At 46.7% G+C, this 23,954-nt stretch overlaps 1 protein-coding gene across 4 annotated transcripts in view; it reads right to left on the bottom strand.

Annotated features, from left to right (window-relative positions):
• Positions 1 to 23,954, bottom strand: part of ASTN1 (astrotactin 1) — a 338,979-nt gene that overhangs the window by 74,932 nt on the left and 240,093 nt on the right. For all 4 annotated transcript variants that reach the window (XM_070077167.1, XM_070077166.1, XM_051858230.2 and 1 more), the window contains 5 exons: positions 20,135 to 20,301; positions 16,306 to 16,500; positions 14,800 to 14,927; positions 6,157 to 6,261; positions 3,812 to 4,000 (listed from right to left, as the gene is read on the bottom strand). In XM_070077167.1, coding sequence (XP_069933268.1) covers positions 3,812 to 4,000; positions 6,157 to 6,261; positions 14,800 to 14,927; positions 16,306 to 16,500; positions 20,135 to 20,301 — 784 coding nt within the window. The remainder of the gene's footprint in view (positions 1 to 3,811; positions 4,001 to 6,156; positions 6,262 to 14,799; positions 14,928 to 16,305; positions 16,501 to 20,134; positions 20,302 to 23,954) is intronic.

Raw genomic sequence — 23,954 nt, forward strand, 5'->3', positions numbered from 1 at the left:
CTGAAGAAATGGACAGGAGGAGACCTCCGCTGAGAAATGGACAGGAGGAGACACGGACAGGATCGAGCAAAGGCTGGATGGGAGGATGGAGGAGAGCACCAAGAATCCCTCATGCTAATTTTACCCATCAATGGAGTCTACAAAGCTGCCGGTGGGTGGAGAGAGCTGATCTCAGGGACTGCTCTCAGAGATCCTGTCTGCAGAACACCCAGGTGGAAATACTAGACACGCAGGGCAAATGTTTTCAGCTTCTGGGGAAAGGGAAGAATTTGAGGTGGAATTTGCTATAGATGTAGGAGGCAATCACCCAGCAGCAGTGAAGAAGAGAGGCATTCAGGACACAATCTTGGGTTACAATTGAAATGTAGATGTTTTCTCCAGAGGAGTAGGGGCAAAAAGATGAGAAATACCGGTCACAGGCTTGTGAAGAGAATCTGCACAGGACAGTTCAGAGACCAAAGGAAGAGAGAATTTTCAGAAGGAAGATCTGATCACGAGGGAGAACTACTTAAGTGAGATGGCTGCAGTGGGCACAGGATAGACGTCAGTGAACCTCTGACGAAGAAGCCTGGGTTTGCTTCTCCACGGCCATTTCCACAGAGGAGTACGACTGTTGAAAGCAGTAATCCGAAGAGTAAAACGGAATTGGAGATAGAGAGAAGATGCCTGAACTACTACTCTTGAAACATTTGGTGGGAATACACTGAAGAGAAGCAATGGTGAACAGCTTTTTCAGAAGCTGCACAGTTGAAGAAGAAAGAATTCAGTGGCTGAAGAGATTACAAAGACTAAAAGGAAGGAGGATAATGAATGAGTGAGGTGTAGGGCGAGACTAGGAATGATGGGAACAGGTGCATAGGTAGAGGGCTCAGCCTGAGGAGCAAGAGGCTCAAGACATTTGCTGAGACAAGAAGGCAGAAGCAACGCGGGTTTAGTTGGGGTGCAGGAAAGATTGGAAAGTTCTATTTCTAGTAGTCTTTATTTGCTCTTTTTTAAAAAATAAAAAGGTTGGGCTAACCTTAGACAATTAGAAAGAGAAGTCTATTCTGTCCAGGATCGCATCAGACTTCTGTAGGGACAGGTGATCCTAAATGTTGGCATGGCCACACTACACAGCGCAAACGACAAATGAGTGCTTGCAGAATGGAAAGCTGCCTGCTGAAGATCCAGCTCAACCACCCATCTCTGGATGCGCATCTGCCAGGCACAGCTAAAGCATGGTATCTGTAAGAAAATCCACAGGGAAGTTACAGCATCAAAGAGCTTTTACCACCACTACCAGTGCCACACACCACTGCTGGCAATAAGAGCAGCAACCATAAACTGTTGGTTGCTCACCATATGCTTGGCTCTGGTTCAGACTCCGGCAATTTAAGCCATGGCATCTGCTCTGGGGAATACAGTGATTTTATAGAAAGAAGAAGAGGTTTGTACTCGGCGGCCTCACCTGAGAATGCTGCCCAAATACAGCAGGATTCGTAAGGATTCATCAACTGTCAAAGCTGGGGGACTACAGAGCACCTTACTGTACTGTAATGAAGTCACTAAGGGAAGCAAATTCACCTGCTCACCCTACAGGTCCAACCCTATGTCCTGTACACTTTGCATTTCATTCCATCCTGATAAGTATTTTCTTATTCAATCCCAATGTAATTTTAAGTAACACAGGTGCAGAAGTAAAGGACAGAGAACCCCTTTTCATTGGCAGATTTTAATGTTAGAGGAGACAAAGATATGTCATCAAAGCACTGGAGTCGGCAAACGTGCCACATGCAAGTCCTGGCAGGAATGTCACTCTTGGGGCACTGGTCCCCTCTCATGTAAACCTGCATTCTGTGCCAGCCCTCTCAGATTGTACCATCATAGAAGAACATCTCCCCTTGCCTTCTGGGCTTACAGACCTTAGTAGCATGCTCTCATGGAGGGTTTTAGAATACAAGAAAATTAGTGATCAGGAAGGAGAAAGATATCCAAATCTGGAGCTAGTGTAGTGACACAGAGGGCTACGCCACCACCTGGGGAGCCAGCATCCCATATTGGGGCACCAGTTGGAGTTCCAGTTTCTCCGCTTCCAGTCCAGCTCCCTACAAAAACACACGAGAAAGCAGGGCTGCTACCCACATGGGAGGGAGTCAACCAGTGGGTATCGGAAGATCTCTTGTGTCTCTTCTTCTGTCACTCTGCTTTTCAAATACATACAATAAATCTTTTAAAAATATCCACATGTAAAAACTAGGCTAAATAGCAAAGAGCAGAAATACCATAACTCAGGGGTAAGGCTGAGAGATGGTAGACACAAATGACTGGAAGAACAAAGCAGTCACACCAAAATGTCTGAATATTGTTTAAGGTTAACAACAAGAAAAGGACTGTATAACTCCTATTTTCTATAACTGAAGTCAGTGGTTGTGCTATGGCAAACCAGCTCCTAAGTGGCAAGGCAGCGTAGGGCCCAGTGCCAAGGCCATGACTAGTTTCTCTCCTGGGCTTGGTGGTGAACCTTACCAGACACTGTGATACTTGGGATAAAAGCAGAGTGCTGAACCAGGAGCTCTGAGTAAGCCCAGACTCCTCTATGCTAGAACCCCAGGCTCTGGCAACCCTTGAGCCACTGGCAAATGATAAGAGAGGAGGACACAGCCCTTTCGGTTCTGCCCTCCAGGCTCTGGCATGGAAACATCAGAAAGCTTTGCCAGCTACATTTGCTCACACTACACTGCTCTGTGGAAAAACTGGAATCAGAACAATGCAGAGAATCTGAAGTCTGAAGGGCTATCAGAAGCCTGTAGTTGTATCTGGATTGAGAGGAATCAAGGCTCAGTAGGAAACACCTACGGCAGACACAGCCCAGACACGAAAGTCTTGCTCCTTCTGGAAGACAGTGCTCAGCCTGAAAGCAGACTATCACGCCGCTGCTACCTCTTGAACAATGCATATGGAGCTCAGAGATCGAAGAGCACTTCAGTCAGTCACAGGGGCACGTCTGCCCCCATGGCGGTCCTGCTGGCAGCAGAGGTCCCTCACTTCAGAGGGACCCTTGATCATCGAGTCTGGAGTGCTCAATGTGCTAACACATCATTTGCCCATTAGCAACTCACCGACCCACAGCTTGGCCGCATCAGAACACCCTGTGGACAAGCTCAGGAGAAATTCATGAATGGCAACTCGAAAGCAGCCTGGGTTGATCAGACTACAAATACACTGGCCAGTCCTTCCACTCTGCCAGAGGGTAATTCAAAGGTTTCAGAAATTCCCATTTCTCCTACTTGGACTGAATATGAATTTGCTTCCAGGCAGCAGACAAGCATTTATTTGTAAGACTGTCATCCATAGCTATACAAACACATGGGCCAATGGAGACTTCTCATAACACAGATCAGTAGAAAAAAATGAATAGGGCAGATGGAGTGATCAGGGGTTTACAGGGCCACAGATGTAGGGGCTGCCAGGCAGTGTGTTGTGGTTGCTGGAGGTAGGAAGCAGTGATGTAGCTTGAAACATGTTGCTCCTTCTCTCCTTCTCCATAAAGCCTTCTAATATTAGACTCTCACTGCAGTAGCATAGTGGATGGTGGCTGGTATATCCTTTTGAATGGTCTCTCTTTGTTAACTAGGATACTGCTCTGATCCCATCCTGTAGCTAAAATTCCACCAAACAGCCTCATTTTGAGATTTGGATTTAGCAACCAAATCGTGGAAACTTTAAGGACCAGCACAGAGGATTTAGCAAAAATCTGAATCAGTCCTCTCCCTGCCGACTCTTGAGGTTTGCTTCTATGGGTTGGGTGTGGGTTTTTGAGCACGCCACTCACCTTTACTGATGTCTTCATATTCTAGCCAGAGTCGCCGCTGCACCTGCTTGTTTGGATACCAGATAGAACAGGACTCCTCAAAGCCGTAGATGGCTTCCTGGATATAGTGATTGCCAAACTGGTCCAACAAAGCCACAAAATCTGCACGAGATGTAGCCCCATCCAGGGAATGGAGAGCATTGCTGAGGGCTACGGAGAAAGACAGCCAAGAGTAAGAGGGGGGACCCTTGATCTGAGGACGGGGATTGCCCAGGTGATGCAGCCCAGCTGTGGACGAGCCTGTGTGACACCAAGCGTTGTCTGAGGACTGGCTCAAACTATCAGGTGTGTTTTCCCATTTAGCTAAGTCAGGTGTTTCAGCTCCTACATGGATATCTTTGTGTTCTCTTTATGCAAGTTAAGCAGAACATTGCCAAATCTCCACTCTCACGCCACCTTCAGTTAACATTTTTTTCTCCCCAAACTAAAGGTCATGACTTTAAATCAATTCAGTGAGTTCAAATAATAGCATTAGAAAAACAGCAGAAAGAATAGCACAGTCTAAAATAGAAATACAAACACCAGCAGAGAATATTTCACGAGTAAGATGAAGTATGGCTTCCAGAAGCTCTGGTTTGAGTGTGTGTGTGTGGGAGTACGTGTATGCACAAGGTCATGACGTAAGATGTGACCAAAAATGTTTGCAAAATATTGCCTTCAGATACAGTGATGGGCAATGGGAAAACAATGAGAGGAGAAAGGGAAGGAAATCCACTGGTAGGTGCTTATATTTCAGTCCAGAAAGTCAAAAGTAAAAGGAGTGAGAAATGACAAATGGAAAAAGGAAACTGTTTGCTTCCTTCCCTTCCTCCTCCCCAGTTAAATCTCCTTGAGTTTGCTGTCCTTCTTTAAGGGAGTCACACTTATGGGAAAACTGTTTTATGGGAAATTTTCCAAATACAACCCCCTCTGTACTAGCCAAGCTTATACAACCCTCCTTTCTGCACACCATATCTCATCAACACAAGTTGATGTGTGCTCAAGCACAAGACCTTGAGCACCGAGGTCTACATCACTTGAGACACACTGTGTGACGGTGGGCATGTGTTAACAGGGACACCAGACTGTTGAACCTGGATGAGCACCGCACCTGTGCTGGGTACACACTGAGTCTGTCACCAGGATGGGGTCTCTGTGGCCATGTCTTCCTAGAACGCAGCATATCTTAATTCTTTCTGCATATTCTGTGCCAGCAGTTACCTTCAGTAAGTTCCCCATCCCCTCTCCTTGTTGACAAGAACTGCTCTGTACTTAAAAAGTGAATTTCTGGGCTGGCACCGTGGCTCACTAGGTTAATCCTCCGCCTGCAGCGCCGGCACACCAGGTTCTAGTCCCGGTCGGGGCGCCAGATTCTGTCCCGGTTGCCCCTCTTCCAGGCCAGCTCTCTGCTATGGCCAGGGAGTGCAGTGGAGGATGGCCCAAGTGCTTGGGCCCTGCACCCCATAGGAGACCAGGAAAAGCACCTGGCTCCTGGTTTCAGATCAGTGCAATGTGCCGGCTGCGGCGGCCATTGGAGGGCGATCCAACGGCAAAAAGGAAGACCTTTCTCTCTGTCTGTCTCTCTCACTGTCCACTCTGCCTGTCAAAAAAAAAAAAAAAAAAAGTAGATTTCTGAGTCCCTTTGTGTCTTATGGAAATGTCCTATATCCTTAATGCATTTTTCTGTATTCACAAAGTGGCCCCCTTGTGAATATATGGCTCGCTTTTCTTCATAAGCCTGTATTTGTTCTGTAACCTTGATCTTCCTACTGGCCCTAGGGCTCCGTCTCCCTATGACTGATCTTAAGACTCTAAAGTAATTTTAGAACTCGCTAATGCTCAACTTACTAGTTATAGATAAAATATCTATTTCTCTCTGTCATCTACTTGCTATTTGGAAATCTTAAAACTGTTTTTCTGTTTTCCCCTCCCTTCTCTTTTCTTGCCCTCTTTCCCTTATTTCACTATGTGGAATTTCTAAATTGTGCTACTCGCACTTAAAATGGTGTATTCGGTCAGTTGTGAAAAGCCTGCTTTTGCACATCTTCTCCACACACTGGGTGACCCTCAGAAAAATGATATCTTCTTTGGTTCCAGCCTTTCCCTTTCAATCTCTCCTATAGTCCAAGGTAAAACATACAATTTAATCTAAACATCGAAAGGGACCCAATTCCAGCCGTTGGTCTTTTGAGGGTGAATCTGAGTGAACGGATGCCATAGCTCCTACTAGGCTGCATCTCCTACCATGATACTGCACCCTTGTTTCCTCAGGGAGGAATTCCCAGCCATGTGGAGGGTAGGAGGGAGGGACTGCTTGGAGAACTCACCCTGAGAGACGGCCACTTGGTTGAGTTTGATGTGGTACATCACAGACCGGACCTTCCAGTGTTGCAGCACGGGGTACCCAGACACTTCACTGAAGTTCACCATCCCTGGGGATACAGGAGACACAGGCTCAGAGTGTGAGACTGATTGGCACATTTCAAGTCAAAAAAATGTGACCCAACTCCGGCAGCTTAGGGGTTTAATCGTGAGATGACTCCAAAGCTGTCTCGGATGAAGAGGATTTCTGGAATCGTGGCAACGGCAGCTTTTATTTATGGAACCCTCACTCAGGGCCAGGTCTGTTGCATATATTAAGCCATTTGATCCTTGTGAGATAGACATTTTTATTTGCATTTTATAAATGAGGAAGCTGAGGCTCAGAGAGAAGGAGCATATAAAATCCCTAAGACGCCAATCAGTCAAGATCGGGTGCCACGCGTGCCTAAGGCCTGGGTCAGGGTTCTTACTCACTCTGCTATAATATCCCCATAATGTATTTATATTAAACTGTGGTCTTTACTGTAACACATGGATTTCTAGTCTTTAATGCTTGCAGTAATTGACTCAGCTCACATGCCTGATAACATTGATTTTTCTGTCTCATTTAACTGATTTGTGTTCGGTATTTAAGTTTTAATTACTCTGACGCTGATAATACTCATTTCTTCTCTACCAAAAAGGACAATGTCAGGGTGACTAAATCATTATGAGGCAGGGATGGCCAAATGTCAAGTGCCATCCATGTGCCAGGCACTGTGACAGGCACTCTGGTCCCCCTTGTAGTGATGAGAAGACCGAGGCCCTGAGAAGGCAGCCCAGGGTCACTCTCAGTATCCTTGGAGCCTCATGGAGACAACGTTAATCAGCAGTTCTTCCTTGAGCACCTCAGAGAAGGAGTGTCACCCTATTGGAATTCTAGCCATTCCTATAAATACAAAATGCTAGAGAAACAAAATAATTAGGCCATAGGAAGTAAAAAAAATAACACCCTGCTAAGTTTAGAAAACCAATTTTAACTTCATTTTTATTCTTTGCTGTGTGTGTAAGTTACAGAATATATTTTATATATATACACACACATATACACATCTATATTTATATATGTGTGTATATATATTGCATATATACAGAAATACAATGGCAGTTAGTGGTCCACAGTAAATTTACATACATAATACATAGAGAGGATATGTACAAATATAATGGCAATAAGACATATACAGTGAATTACTCTGCCGTGTGATCCATGTTTCCTTCAGGCTAAATCAACTAATTTAATACTTAAACTGGATGAGGAGTAGGCAGGATTAATTAGCTGCTTGTCAACCCTGATCAAATTAGGTGAGTAATTACCAAATTTCCATTTCTGTGTGAATCATATGGGAATAATTAATGGGAAGGCAAAAAGCAAAAAGGTCAGGAAAGGTGCTTAGTGAATCAATTGCTTAAATTTTATTTTATCAAAGATAAGTTACCTGAAACTAAGTTTTTCAGCACTTTAAAAAAATGCTCTTCATTTAGGGAATTTAGCTTCAAAGGCATGCAAATGAGATTCCAACTGGACAAGTTCAAGATTTTGTAACATGCCATGAAAGTACATTTCTTCAGAGAGTGAAAAACACATGATATGCAGCACCCTGCCATACGTTTTCTCTATTTACGTAAGCCCATTCACAAAAAATAGCAAATTCCGTACATATGGATGTTTCAACCAATTAGAAAAAGCTCCCTTTGAGCTGTTTTCTAGTGGAAAAAGAAACGGGCAAGAAATTAGGAGGCCAGAGTTCTACAACTGTCCAGTTTCAGAAGCGCAGTCAGACATTCAACCCATGTGTTTCTGGTTTCGTAAGTCCTGTCTTCTCTCTCTGGCTACCTGGAGAGAGGGCCTTCTGGGTCCCCGCCCCTTCATCTGTGAATGACCTTCATCTGAGATGAGCCCTTGTTTCCTTTTCAACTCTGTGAGCCCCACCCGCTGGCTGACTTTGGTGGGGGCCGCTCTCGTTTGTTTCAGTTTTCGTGATGGACAAATGGGAACCATGAGATTCTATGTCATCTACAGATAGATTGTGAGAACAAAACAAAAGTGCAGGCAGGAAAGTACCCAGAGAAAAGACAAGCACCAATCACAGGCATGCCCTCCACAACGCCAGCACCACCCCCCTCCTCACCTCGCTCCTACCACCCCTACCTGTGTCTGCCTAACAGTTTTAAGCTGAGGCTTTTAATATGACTTCCCAAGCTTCAGCTCAGAACCACAGAGGGGAGACAAGTAGAGAAACAAGCCCAGTTGTGAGGAGGGCATAGGGATGACAGGGCACCACATCCACCCGGGCTAAGACAGACCACTGAACCCCACTGCTTGACTGCTGAACAATTCTACTGGATGCTGGGCCAGTGAGACAGCACATTTTCTGTGTCCACTCACAGACACTATTTCCACTGGTTAAAAAGAAAGAGATAGTTCAAAGTGTGTATCTTCTAGCTGAGTCATGGGATTCTTTCTCAGGGTGTCCTTGACATGCAGTCAGGTTTAGTTATTTCCTTTCTTTTATTATTATTGTGGGGAACATTTCTGCTGAATGACTCTTTTTCAAATAAAATATCTCTGGCTTGGTTTTCTCAAGAAAGAATATTATTTTTTTCCTACTTAAATTTGCAAATGGAATGACTGAGCAGACCTTCTGAATAATCTTCAGGGAAAAAAAGAAGGAAGGGAAGGAGGCAGAGAGAGGAAAACAGAGAGAGAGGAGAGGGGAAGAGGAGAGGAGAGGAGAGGAGAGGAGAGGAGAGGAGAGGAGAGGAGAGGAGAGGAGAGGAAAGGAGACGAGAGGAGGGGGAAGGGGAGGGGAGGAGAGAAGATGGAGAGAGGAGAGGGGAGGAGAGAAGATGGGGAGAGGAGAGGAGAGGAGAGGAGATGAGATGCAGAGAGGAGAGGAGGAGGGACAGAAAAGGCAAGAGGAGAGGGTAGGGGAGGAGAGGGGAGAGGAGATGGGGAGAGGAGAGGGGGAGGAGACGAGAGGAGGGGGAAGGGGAGGGGAGGAGAGAAGATGGAGAGAGGAGAGGGGAGGAGAGAAGATAGGGAGAGGAGAGGAGAGGAGAGGAGATGGAGAGAGGAGAGGAGGAGGGACAGAAGAGGCAAGAGGAGAGGGTAGGGGAGGAGAGGGGAGAGGAGATGGGGAGAGGAGAGGGGGAGGAGACGAGAGGAGGGGGAAGGGGAGGGGAGGAGAGAAGATGGAGAGATGAGAGGAGAGGAGAGAAGATGGAGAGATGAGAGGAGAGGAGAGAAAATGGGGAGAGGAGAGGAGAGGAGAGGAGAGGAGATGGAGAGAGGAGAGGAGGAGGGACAGAAGAGGCAAGAGGAGAGGGTAGGGGAGGAGAGGGGAGAGGAGAGGAGGGGAGGGGAAGAAAGGAGAGGAGAGGAGGAGGAGAAGAAGAACGGAAAGGAGAGGGGAGGGAAGAGGGGAGGAGAGGGAATGAGAGGGGAGAAGAGGAAAGGGGAGAAGAGAGGGCAGGGGAGGGGAAAGGGAAGGGGAAAGGAGAGGGGAGGGGAAGAAAGAAGGGAGGGGAGGGGAAGGGAGGGGAGACAGGAGAAAAGAAAACCAGCTTTTTTGTGAGATTTTATTTTAGATGTCAGATGGGTATACGTTAGCCCAAAGTTCTAAAGCCAAAGTGTTTCCTTACGATGGACTTGGCGAAGTTCCCAGAGCTCAGAGTTCTACATCTTTCCATAGAGAGTGCCTGCGGCACCCGAAAGGCCTATGAATGTGGCCAGCAGCTCTCTCCACCTCCTAGGTCAGTATCTGGACTCCCTCCTTTTTCTCAACTGAAGGGCTGATCTACGAATGGGCAGTGGCCAGCCCCCTGACCCACAATCCACAGCGAGCAGGTGGGGCAACAGTGCGCTGTCCACAACAGCCAGCAGGAAAAGCCAGTCTATTAGCCACCATTCAGTCTTGTACAAGGGATCTTCCAAGAGTTCATTAGAGATGCACACTGTGAGAGAACTTTGCAGGAGTCTCAATTGTTTTGGCACCACAATAAACTTATCTTTTAATTCCATTTTTCCAAAAACTTTTTGGAGCACCTCATAGAAAGTCAGAACTTGATCTCTGGCAAACAGTCCAAGAAGCCAAGCAACAATCCATGTACGTATTGGCCTCAACAAACTGGGACATGATGAAAAGCTGACAGACTGTTTAATCTTTGTGCCTGCTTCCCACGTAGGTGCAACCAGAGAAAAGGAAACGTGCCCCCTAACCAATCACACAGGATGCCTACTTCTAGCTACCCTCCTTCCTCTCCCTCTTGCCAACAGATTCCAATCTTTGGAGCCTCTCCTTTTTGTCTACTGTTAACTTTCCCCACTCTTCTGCCTGCCTTTGAGTCTCTGCCCAAGCACGAGTGACCGGCTTGAGTCCCTTGCTAGAGCGGACTGATATCAACAGCCTTTGCCCTTTCTCACTGGGTTGGTCTTCACTTATCTCTGTACAACTAACAGCACCCAAAGACCAGCTGTGCTCAGAGTTCTTCACAGCTATCTTCATGGAGAGGGATGCCACCAGCAGGGTAAGACACACAGATCAGTGTTTTCTAGTGTATTCTTCAAACTGATGATCTGCCTGGTGGAAATAGGAGCTTCGTGTGGAAGGGACTCTCTAGTTACATGGGCTTGGGATTGCTATGCTAAATAAAGCGATGGGGATTTCTTTAGGGCGGGCTTCTCTGAAGTCTTTCTAATGCTAAGGGCTATAAATTGCTGACGGGGGGGGGGGGGGGGGGGGGGGGTCCTATACACATTCTTTCCATATATTTTCTTAAACATTTATTCATTTCTTTATTTGAAAGAGGGAGGGAGAGAGGGAGATGGAGAGGAAGAAGGAGAGAGGAAGAGAAAGAGAACAAACTTCCATTCTTCCATTTCTGGTTTATTCCCCAAATATCTGCAACAGTCAGGTCTGAGCCAGCCTAAATCCGTGAGCCATGGATCCATCAGTGTCACCCACATAAGTGGCAGGGCCTAAGTACTCGAGCCATCATCTGCTGCCTCCTAGGGTGCACATTAGCAGGAAGCTGGGGCAGAAGTGGAGGCAGAACTCAGTCCCAGGCCCTTCAATATGAGATGCATGTGTCCCCAGAGATGGCTTAACCTGCTGTACCACAGTGCTTGCCCCTTTGCAAGCGTATTAGAAGACAGAACCCATTTCTTAATGGAACCCTGATGTTTCATAGAAAAACAAAGGTTTGCAAATGCTGATATAAAGGATTCTAAAAATCACTTCTGCCCTTAATTCTTCTAAGCTTATGTGTTTATAGTGATAAGGATCTCTAATGGTATTCTGTGACTATCAGGAAAGATACAGTTATAATGTTTCTAAAAATAGATAATTAATATGGAAGAAATCTGGTCAAGCACTCCTTTAATCAATTCTAGTTATTCTGAATTTTATTTAAAACAAGTCCAATTCCTGCTGACACCAAGGAATATACATGGTTTTGGTCTAACTGGTACCTAATCAAAAGGGATTAAAAATAAGCATCAAGTGCAAAAGTAACCAGATTAAAAAGGTTCCTTCTACCTTTTAGGAAACGTTAGACTCCACTGCCTCAAGACCATGGAAAACGGAAGCATCCCATCTGGACACCTTCTAGTCCTTTTGTTTTCAATGAGTAAAATTAGGAGCGGTCCACGGGCATGGGGAGAAAGGAGAAAAGACCAAGTGTGGATCTTTTCCTTGTCCCCAAAGGTGACGATTCCAACTTGTGTTTTTCTGGTGTTTCTCAGACACATCCACCTGCTCCCTGACACATCCAGATTCACCGCGGGTGTCCTCTGAGCCTGGTGGCCGCATCCAAACCCCCTCCTCAAGGACTCGGGAGCTGTGTGAGAGGAGTCCTGTGGGCCTATGAGCAGAGGCCAGCAGCACGGACGTGGAACCTGCCCTGTCTGGGGGCACCACCACAGGCCTCCGTCGTGGGGCATTTTACACGTGCAAGCAGCGTGTTTCTCGGGAAGTGATATGGAATAGGGGAACCAGAATCTCTTATGTGTGTAGGCTTTAGGGGCACAACCAGAGGTTGCATTTCATTTCTTCAGGGGTGTGTGTGTGTGTGTGTGTGTGTGTGTGTAGTCTTGTAGGGCAACTGATTTTGAAGAGGTGATTTCCTAGTTTAGAATATATCTAATTATTTTCCTTGTTCTTCTTCTTCTTATAGGAAATACACTACTGGATGATTTTCATATTGTTTTCTATCTTAGTTGAGTATTTACTTAACAAACATAGCTCTCACTATCTGTAGAAACTCTTCTAAAAACATCATAAATATTAATGTTTTGATTTTTCATAGTAGTCCTATGAGGAAGACCATGTTACAATCCCCATTTTTGTACCCAAGGTACAGAGAAGTATCTTGCTTAGACCATGCAGCCAATGAGGAACTGAGCCCAGCTGTCCAGGGGCGGAGCCCTTAGTCACTGTGCCACATTGCTTCAGACAGATACACTTGTAATCCTACTCAGGTCTAAACTAAAGTTGCAGGGGCCAGCACTGTGGCACAGTGGGTAAAAGCCCTGGCCTGATGCACCAGCATCCCATATGGGCACCAGTTCTAGTCCCAGCTACTCCTCTCTTATTCAGGTCTCTGCTATGGTCTGGGAAATCAGTAGGATGGCCAAGTCCTTGGGCCCCTGCACCCACGTGGGAGATCCAGAAGAAGCTCCTGGCTCCTGGCTTCGGCTTGGTGAAGCTCTGGCCAATGAGGCCATCTGGGGATTGAGCCAGTAGATCGAAGACCTCTCTCTGTGTCTCTACCTCTCTCTCTAACTCTGTCTTTAAAATAAATTAAATAAATATTTAAAAAAATAAATAAATAAACTAAAGTTGCTAACAGCATTTGACATGTAGAAGAGATCTATACTCAGATCACTCAATTCTTCAAAAAAGAAAGAAAAAGAGAGGAAGGTATAGAATGAGGAAGACATGGAGTGGATAGGAAAGAGGCGTGATGAGGAAGTGAGCTGAGCCTTCCAGCAAGACATGCCCAAGTCCACATTGCTGCCTCTCACGAGTCCGTGGGACACCTGAGGCACTTCTTTGGCTCTGGAGATGCAACCTGGGAGTTCCTGCCTCTTCTAATCATGAGCCCAGAGGAGGAACGCACTGGACTCAAACAACACCGGGGGCCGGCATTTGAGCGAGTGGCGAAGACACCTGCACTCACGCTGGAGTTCCTGGGCTTCATTCCTGGCTCTGCCTCCAGATCCAGCTTCCTGTCAGTGCAGACTCTCGGGAGCAGCACACGGTGGTTCAAGTAGCTGGGTCCCTGCTATCCTTGTGGGAGCTACGGACGGGGGTCCCAGTTCCCAGATTTCACTCCAGCCATCACAGGCATTTGAGGGGTGAACCAGAGGACGGAGCTCTTGCCCTCTCTTTCTCACAGATAAATAAATATCCCACAACCTTGAGGAACACGCATTGTTATCCCATCTTAAGGTGAGGGATTGTGGTGCAGACTGTACTGTCACAGAGCTAGAAAATCGCAGTGTTGGGATGCAAATCCAGGATCATTTGACAACCAAATTCTACCCCTTTCTCTCTGCTCCCAGTGCCCATAGGTGAGTTTCAGGGACTCCAACAGTAGCAGCCATGGATAGTTAGGTTATTTAGGTGAAGATAACAATTAGCTTGTCTCTCTGACTCCACTCTGACTGGCTACTTCTTCTAATCCCACCAAAAAGAATTTTTTTTGACAGGCAGAGTTAGACAATGAGAGAGAGAGACAGAGAGAAAGGTCTTCTTTTTCCATTGGTTCACTCCCCAAGTGGCCGCTATAGCTAGCGCTGTGCAGATCTGAAGCCAGGAGCCAGGTGCTTCCTCCTGGTCTCCCATGTGGGTGCAGAAGCCCAAGCACTTGGGCCATCCTCCACTGCCTTCCCGGGCCAGAGCAGAGAGCTGGACTGGAAGAGGAGAAAACAGGACAGAACTGGCGCCCCAACTGGGACTAGAACCCAGAGTGCCGGCGCCGCAGGTGGAGGATTAACCAAGTGAGCCGCGGCGCTGGCCTCCCCCACCAAAAATTTTGAACCCCTACACACTTGTTCTCTTTGTTTCAAAAGAATCCTTATGAAACTAGCAAGATATTATTATGACCATTTTGCAAATGATTACATAACATTAAGAATTTTACTGAAAAATAATCCTGTTAATGTTCAGTTTTACGACTGAGCACTTATTGTGTATCAAGGAAATTACTAGTTTAGAGACCAAAATTAGCAAGGTCAACACTCTTGATTTTGGGGTGGCATTGTGGCACAGTGGGTTAAGCTGCCACCTGTAATGCTGGCATCCTATATGCGTGCTGGTTTGAGTACCGGCTGCTCCATTTCTGATCCAGCTCCCTGCTACAGCTCCTGGGAAAGCAGCAGAGGATGGAAGTACCTGGGCCCCTGCACCCTTCTGGGGAGACCTGGCTCCTGGCTCCAGCCTGGCCCAACCCCAGCTATTATGGCCATTTGGGGAGTGAACCAGAAGATGGAAGAGTCTATCTTGGTAACTCTGCATTTCTAATAAATGAATAAATATTTTAAAAGTCTTGATTTTATGAAACCATAGAGAACTGGTTCAATAAAGGCAGGAGGGCACACTCACCAGTCAGGAAGTCAGGATCGGGAGTGGGCTCCGAGATTTCTTCTAGGCACTGATTCTCCAGGGGGACAGTGGCCACCACAAGTCCATCTGGCAATTGCTGGTCTAATCCACGAGCAAAGTTGTTTTGCCTAAAAACAGAGCAAGCCATCACTTCTGAATATTCAAGTGATCCCTCTACTTCTGGTTGGGCCATCTACATTTCAACCCACCATGTAAAAATTCTTCCTGGACCAAAACGTTTCCCTCACCTTGAACCCCACTCAATATACAGGTCAGGAATGAGATATGCTGGTGTGGGAGACAGGCTGAGGGCTGGGGGAGATGAGAAATAAGCCAGCTGAAAAGAGCTACTGAAGAGGTAGCAAATATTCTTCCCTCCCTCCCAACCCAATCCCTACTCTCTGACCCTCCTCTTCAAGATCCAGACACATCTGTTTCCCTTGTTAGACAAAGTGAAGACTGCAGATGCCACAAGACTACTTCGCACATCTCACTCATGCCTTTAGTAGACCAATTCCCAGGCTATCACTGAAAGTTTCTCCTTTTGTAACAGAGAAAGCAACGGATTCCAGGAACCGGCATGGGCATTTGCCATCCGTTTGTTCTTGCTGTTAACTACTGCTTCCTACCAGAATACTGACAACACCCTCACCACCTCCTGGGCAGCACTGCCTGATGGGTTCTGAGGAATACGTATTCCAAGCACAGGGAGAAAAGGGCCAGGGGTCAAATGGAGACCCTCCCAGAAATACTCTAAATCGTGGCTTGAAATACTTTGTTTTCAGGACTCTTAAAAATAACTGAATGTCTCAAGTAGCTTTATTAAAGTCCCCATTCTTCTACTGGTAATTCACCATGTTAGAAGTTAAAACAGAAAAAATTGTAAAATGTACTTATCCATTTAACAGTGACAATAACAAACTCATTCAATGCTAACATACTTTCAGGGATATAAAGAGAAGCAACATTATCTTATATTCTTGCAAGTTTTTATAAAATCTGATAATAAAAATCAGCTGGATCCTAGCATTTGAATTCCATTCATTGCAATAGATTGTTCAGGTTGAACTCTGTGAAGCAAATAGAGGCTTTCTGCAGCTGGAAAAGGCAGGACCTTGAATATGCCCTCAAAGCTTTGCAGGCATCCTTGGATCTCATTCTGAGCACCACCAGTCTCAACTGCCCCACACACTGGCTCTTTCCTTTGGAGGAAAATGGAACTTAAACATTTTGTGGGTGGTGGGGCTGCCATGAAAAATCTGGTAGTCTCTGCCTGGGCAAGGTGAATTCTCATTTAGAACTTTATTGTTCACTCAGAGGATGCACACTTCTTGGATTCTGCAAGGGAGAGTGAAAGAGATCATGGGCAAGAACATAACCTATCGCTTTAGGCATATTGGGTTTCCCTTACTCCAAGGCACAAACTTTACGCTGAGTAGAAAGCCCTTCAAAGGCAAAGCCCCACCAATGGCCCCGAGCAATGAACTCCGCGCACATGCGGCTTACCTGAATGTTCCTTTCAGCACCTGCCCAGCAGCCACCTCCTTGGAATGATTGTTGTAACCAAAGAACATCTCCCCAAAGAGGGTCTGGTTCATGGAAAGCTCCCTGCTCTCCCCACAGTCACCTCCCTCTGGGCAGGTCTCCGTGATGAGCTGGCAAGAACGTCCATCCACGCCAAGCTTGTAATCCTCGATGCACCTGACACAGTGGAGAACTCAAGATAAGAAGCTATTTCATCAGTGACTATGCAGACAGGCCAACTCTGAACGGGGAGAAACGCCACTGAGAGAATGCTGGGTAGCCAGAGCTACAAATGTTCAGCTTGACTTTGGCCCCTTTATAACACGGTGTCTGTAGCCTGCAAACTGAGGATTCTTCCATGAAGTGATCACACCAATCTCTCACCTTTCCTTTGCAGATAAGTTCTTTGAGAACTTCAAAGTGTTCTCTCCTCTAACAATTGTATGATTTCCCAAATAGGTCAGGGGAGGAATCACTAGGGAGAAGCATACAGATAAATCTGCACACTTAACCCCAAGATCTTCTAGAGTCTTTCTGGAGAACCATCTATATGGCCAGCCCTTCCATTTGTTTCAAAGGTAATTAGGCAGTGAGAGGAATGACATTGTGTTTAAGAAATTAATAACTTTCTAATCTGGTCCTGTGACAAGTCAACTAAGAAATTAAAAAGATTTATCATCTCCTGACTGTGTTCTGTTTGAATGTGTCCAAATACAAGATGAACCCACGGAAACTCCCCCTCCATTCAGTGCAGCCTTCCTGAACTAAACAGACGCTGGGGCACACGGTGTGAACACCTTGTGCGCTACTGACTGAGACCTGCCTCGCCGCATCCTCCCCACGTGCACGTACAGTTGCTCTAACAGAAAAGCAATACTGATGTGGGTAAACTCGGGTCAACAACTCATAAGCCGTTAATTGACTTCTTAATTAATCATTTGTAGCTACATTAAGAAGAATATACACTTGTTAGCTCAAGTAAGGACAGCTTCTTTGATAAAGCTGGCTACCACTGAAATGAATACTGAATCTGTAACTAGATACACAGAGAACTGAGAATCGAAAGATGATCATGCTATTAGAACACATCATTTCTTAGCATCGAAAGGACAAATGGCCTTAAAAAATTCATAGAACACGTGTATTATGAAAAACTCATGTGCAGATTTAGACATCTTTGCACCAAAATACATTTCCTCTAATTTTATTTTCCACGGATTTTGTGAAGTAACTTCAGACTGTTGTAATGAGAGAAAGCCCTCTGTCCCATATGGAGGAAACAGGTTCATTGTTGTAAGTGGTGAGAAGCAATATCAGGCTTTGGGAAGGAATGGCAATGATTCGTCCCTTTCCTGAGTGGCCATGGGCCAGCTGACAGAATTATCTGAGCCTCAGTTTCCAAAATATAAAAACCAGAGGGTGGGGAGAAAGTGGGCACTTTACTGGGTTGCTGGGGAGGCTGAGATGCAGAACACGAAGAGTCTAAGCAGCATCAAACAGAGCTGGGAGTCGCCGAACGCTGCTGTTATCGATACTGGCAGATGCGGACGAGCCCATGTCAGTGCACCCTCACCTGCGTGTCTCCCCATTGCCTTGTTATGTGCTTGTGTGAGCAGGTATGTGCAAAGCTCTCCAATTAAAAGTGCGTGTGGTCTGGTCTTTATAAAAGCACCTCAAACCAAAGACTTCCTGGACAGGCTCTGTGCAGGGCCATGCAAGCTGATTGAAAGGGGAGAGAAAGCACAGTTGGGGACTACTGCGTCAGGCCAGGACGCCTCGAGGACTCCACGGCGCCAACCTTGGACTGGGCTGAGAGTGAAGTGGCTCCCTCTTTGAGCCGTGACACAGTGTGTCTAGGATGAACTCTGAAGCTGGCTGCTCCCCTCTCAGTCCACCACACACATGTCGACAGCTTCTCCCTTCCCCGCAGCCCTGTCTCCCCATTCTCCGGACTGTGTCCCACTGCAAACCCCCGCCAGGGGAGGGACAAGGTCTGGTATCCCCCGTTTTTCCTCTATCATCAGACAACTGCAAAAAATAGGTGCCCAAACATGCGCTTATTAAATAAATCAATCCATGGAACTTCAACTAAATTCACTTCTATTTACTGAAGTGGGTCAACCCCAGTGATAACATTATAGACAACATTAAAATTTCGAGCAAGCTTCCATTAACGGAACAGGGTTTTACAAGAAACTGAATATGAAAATTGCTCCATTGCAAAGAAATAAAATCCAACAAAATGCAATAAAATAACATTATAACTTCACCAAATAATCTTTTCATGATTATTTAGCAGGCACCAGCTTTTAGTGACAATCCACATGGTTTTATTACTAAAAACATTGATTTTCATTGCAAGCCTATTAGATAGTGGAATCCTTGAGGGCAAGAACTATATGTCTGTCATTTTTGCAGTCGGTGGCCAGTGTGGTATGCAGAGGTGTAAAGTCAGCCCTGCCTGCCTTGCAGGGAGAAGAGGGGCTGGAGAAAGGGCAAAGGGGGAAGAAAAGATGGACAAGCAAACCACGGTGTAGAATGGACTAAATCTCTATTCACTTCATAAATAGAGCATGAAAATGTCTTTAAATATAATTCCAGCCAGCAGTGTAAATTTAAAATGTGAGAGAACAGCACAATGTTTCAAAGCCAGGGAGGGCCCGAATTCTAGTCCTGATCCTGCCGCTGACCAATTCTCTAGTCTTGAGGGAGCCACTGACCCTCACTGTACATCAGGACTTTCTCCTAGATGCCTGCTCTGTTCCCTCCCAGTTATCCTGAGAACCAATGGAACAGAGTGTGTGACCCAGCTGCTCCATGTACAAGGACCCTGTGCACTGAGGAATCTCTGTGCCTCTGTCGGGCGTGGGGCTGGGTACAGGAATGATAATGGCAGAATGTAAAGAAACTTCTATTGTTTCCATTCTATTGTTTGCCTCCTCTTTCTTTGGTAATCAATTCATTGTGCACAATCTTCTGCAAGCCTCAGGCCAGGGAATGCTCCTGTCACAAAACACCTAATCAACACAGCTTCACAAAGCACAACTTGGGATATTCTGGTTTAAGCGGGTAATTATTAAAATAAACATATGGTTAATTTTTCTTGGCAGGTAGGACAGCACTTCAAAAAGATCATGGAAAATTGAGTTAAAAGGTAAGTTTATTTTGGCCCAAAAGATTTTGGGAATCCGTGTACGAGTTTTTCCTAATACACATTTCTGTGAGCTTTTCAAAACATTTATTTATTTGAAAGGCAGAGTGACAGAGATGGGAGAGAGGGAGAGAAGGAGAGAGGGAGACAGAGAGAGGGAGAGAGAGAGAGAGAGAGAGAGAGAGAATCTTCCATCCACCGGTTCACTCCCAAATGGCGGCAACAGCCAAGGCAGGGCCAGGGCGAAGCTGGGAGCCTGGACCTCCATCTGTGTCTCCCACGTGGGTGCAGGGGCCCAAGCACTTGGGCCATCTGCGGCTGCTTTCCCATGGACAGCAGCAGGGAGCTGGGGCCAGCCTAACCCGCTGCGCCACAGCGCCCCCTTCTGTGAACTCTTGGGAGAGCCCACCTTAAATCTCTCAGGCTCAGTTTCCCATCTGCAGGGGGGGCTCGACTTTCCCTAAGCTTCTTCCCAGCCCAGAATTTAAAAGTGGCCCCCTTTCCCTGCTACAGGCTCTTACCCCCGCTACAGGCTTATTAAATAAATCAAGAATTAAATATTAAATAAATCAATAATCCTCAGGGCTGGCCTGGGGTGCCCAATCCATGCACTGCCTCCCGGGGGCCAGGGTCTCCGGACGCCTCCCGGCCCCCACTCACCCGCAGAACATGAGGATGTTGTACAAGGTGGGGTCGTCTGGGAAAGGCGCCATCTGCTGGAGACACAGCTGCTCGCAGCCGCCGTTGAAGCCGTCCGAGCAGTCCACCCCGATGTGGCGGTCGTAGCAGCCGGAGCTGTCTTTCATGGGGCTGAGTCCGGCGGGGCACTGGCACAATCAGAAAGACCGGCACAGGAGCGGGATCAGGGCCCTGGGTCCTCTGGGAGCCGGAGCGGAACCACTGACACCTATTTTTAGCACTCAGCTTTGGAAGAATTCACATTGGTAACTCCCCACGAATTTCCCCCTGCGCTGGACTGCCTTTGAAAGCCAGTGACTTGTTTGACATCTTGGGCACAGATAGTCGGAGCAGAGGTGCGCCTGGCCTCCCAACAGAGCCTGGGGCTGGCAGAGAGAGAAAGCCAGGGCCAGAAGCAGAGGGCACTAGCTGATACCCCTCGGGACTTGGAGAAGGAGTGCCGCTGTCTGGACTTTGAAGAAGGAGGACTTTCCTAATGTTCAAAGCACTGTGTCGGTGTGGGTGCCAGTCGGCAGTGTTGGAGAGAATGGACCGAGCCAGGCTACAGCCGCAAGGAACAAGCGGACCCTCTCTGTGACCTTGGAAGGGGTGTGTCCGCTCTCACAGTGGGGGTACCTGCTCTCATCACTCTCCTGTATCAAGGGTGTCCTTGGGAAGACACTTGAGCAAGGCACCTGCTACGTGAACACCCACAGGTGCTTCACTGGAGTTTGGGCTAGACGTTCTTATTGCCAGGTATTTCTCTGCATGACCTTGTCCTCAATAAACTCCCGAGAATTGAAAGCAAAGGAGAAAATCTAAGAAGAGATGTCAGGGGCTTAATGAGCAGCTGCAGAATGTCGGGAGCGCCCGTTCTGTGCCAGGCTGAGCCTGACTCCGGCGCTAGCTCATTCAACCCTCACAACGCTCCCACGAGGTGGGTACTGATCACCCCGATTGACATTCGAGCAAACCGAGGCAGACTTCAGCTCTCCTGAAGTCACACAGCTGCTGCGGGCAGGACCACCATGAACCCTGTGGGCTGTAGAGGTAACGACCTAGCTGCCTCATCATTAGCACGTGGTCAGTCTCTTATTCAACAGGCTTGGTTTACTGAACACTCACTAGCAGCCTGCACTTCAGGTATATTACCTCATTGCACCCTATGTTAGCCCGGGTTGAAGATAAGAAAACCATTAGCATTGTCAAGTAATTCATGAACTCCTCAGTGCACTGGACTATGATTAAAAGCCGATGATTTTTTTTCATCCTGCTTCTCCTGGCTGTGAAATGAGTTCTGTACGTTTGCATGAAAGCCCGTCCTTTCTATCAGGCTGCAAGGGGGCAAGGGGCTTAACTTGCCCAGACACAGGGAGCAAGAAGGGGGCAGGGCTGACAGGGGTCTGTCTAGATCCGCCTTCAAAACCTGGGCATTGAGTGTCTGTGTCAGACACCTGTTGTCAGCCTGCAAACGTACACGTCAAAAACCAAATCCAAACCAAACCAAACTTCCAAAACCCGGTGGCACACAGCGTGCAACATCTCCTGGCTTGTTCTTTCTCTTGTCTGCCAAGCACTTTGGCCTGCGTACCCAGAACTGCTGCAGGTGCACCTCTGAACACCCACCTCTCCTGCCTCCTCCATCCCTAGTCAAAGACTGCAGAGAGACAGGCACTGTTTGCTGACATTAATCCTGCCATTTCCCAAACAAATGGCCCCCTGTGGGCCTGCCAGGCTCCCCGCCTGGTCCATCCTCTCTCTCCCCATGAAGGCAGTTGGAGAGCTGGAAGGTGACAGCATTTAAGGAAGTTTCCAGGGCTGCCCAGTGTGGTGCGAACCCAGATGTTTCAGATGATGGTAAACAAACAAACGAGGCAGCTGAGGATTGCACCCCATGTTTTACTAGCCCCCCATCCTTCAGATGCCTTGCCCACCCAGCTGTCAGGCCAGATGTGTCACCAAAAGGAAGCTGGCTTCAGCCTGTGCAGCTGCCGAGGCATAGATGTGGGTATGGAAACGTGAACGTTTGATTGGAATTAAATGGGCTGCACGGATTGCTGTGAGTCCGTGTTTTGTATTCTGTAAGGCTTAGTAGACACCAGCAGGCAGAAATGAAGCCAGTCCTGTTACTCCCACCTGCAGACCTTGCACCCACTATCTCAGTCACCAGGCAGGACTCCCATCGTCCCTCCACCTGCTTGTCTTCAGATTGCTCCTTCAAGCATGGTTTTTGACAAAGACTTCACCAATGAAACAGGAGCAGGCTTTCTTTGTTCCAGAATTTCAAACCCCGGCCTAAAAGACCATTGTCATGCTACATTGGATCACTTGCTATATACACCGCCCTAGGAGATTGAGAGAGAACAGTCAGTTGCCTTGTTCAAGCTGAATTTTCCTTTCTTATAAACAGAGCTAAAACTAATAATAACAGCCACCAGGAATTCAGCAATTCTTTGTACAGGACTGTCTACAAATATCATCTTCAATCCCAACCACACATACACCATTTTGCAGATGAGCAAAACTAAGGTCACAGCACTGAAAAGTGGCAGAATCAGACTCTGGGCCAAGATCTGTCGGACCCCCAAGCTTGTTATGTGTTGTATCCATTCCACCATGCTGCTTCTCAGATGTGATGAAATATGGATTAGCTAGAATCCCCACAGCAATTAAGTCAAGGTGTCAACAAGGTAAAGCAACCCTGTGTATTCATGGTTGATCTGGTTGTCTTAAGAAATTCTTGGAGTATATTCTGAGATCAATTATGAATTATGGGTTTGTAGACCCAACCTAATAGTTTCTGTCTCTGTGTCATCTCTGTCTCTCTCTTCTTCACACACACATACACACACACACACACACTATGACTGCAAAGATTTCAGGACAGAACACCACACACTGTTCAGAGTGATGACCTTAAAGGCAAGACAAGATTCTCAATCATTGAAAAAGATGCAATTATCTTTATGGCACTATAACTTACTTGGGCTGCATTTCTGACTAAAATGTTTTAGAAAGATTTCCTGGAAAAAAAAGACAAACCAAAAATAGTTTTCTTCTTAACCCTTGGGAACCTTATGACCCATTCCCCAAGGAGTTAATGTAAAATGGTGTATGTGTGGTTGGATTGAAGATGATATATGCAGACAGTCCTGTACGAAGAATTGCTTAATTCCTCAAGCATCTCTCTGTTGCGTGTACATTCAGCCTAGGAGAAGTCAAACCCTTACCCCAGTGTCTTTGACGTAGACTTTATCAGGCCTCAGTATCTCTCTTTCCATTCCCAGTTACTCTATAAAGAGTAACTCATAAATTAAAGGAGTGTCACAAAGGTAAAACCAGAACCAAGACCCTGAACCACAAAGACTTAAGTTTTCCCTAGGGTTAATTTCTCAATGCCAGCCTCCATTCCAAGAACCTAATAACAGGAACTCACAGGTCCTGATCAAATAAAGTCATAATACCCAGTGTACCCTTAGGACCAGACACACAGGCACACACCTTTGCCATTCCAAAAGAAACACATTGACTTCATCAATGACCAATCAAAGGAAGGTCACACCCACTGAGAACCAATGGGAAGTCCAACCACGGGCTGACCATGCACTGCTCAACCCCCACTTTTGTACGATTCGCTGCCTTTAATCCCTCAGGGAATCAAGGAATTGAGCCATAGCTGCCATAGCCGCCTGACTCCTTGCTCTGTTGCACTGCAAACAAACTTCTACCTTCTCCCATCATCCGAGTGTAATTGGCTTCCAATGCTTTGCACAAGTAGACCCACCTTTGGGGGTTTTATTGC

Source organism: Oryctolagus cuniculus, chromosome 7 (assembly GCF_964237555.1).
Source record: "Oryctolagus cuniculus chromosome 7, mOryCun1.1, whole genome shotgun sequence".
Classification (NCBI taxonomy): domain Eukaryota; kingdom Metazoa; phylum Chordata; class Mammalia; order Lagomorpha; family Leporidae; genus Oryctolagus; species Oryctolagus cuniculus.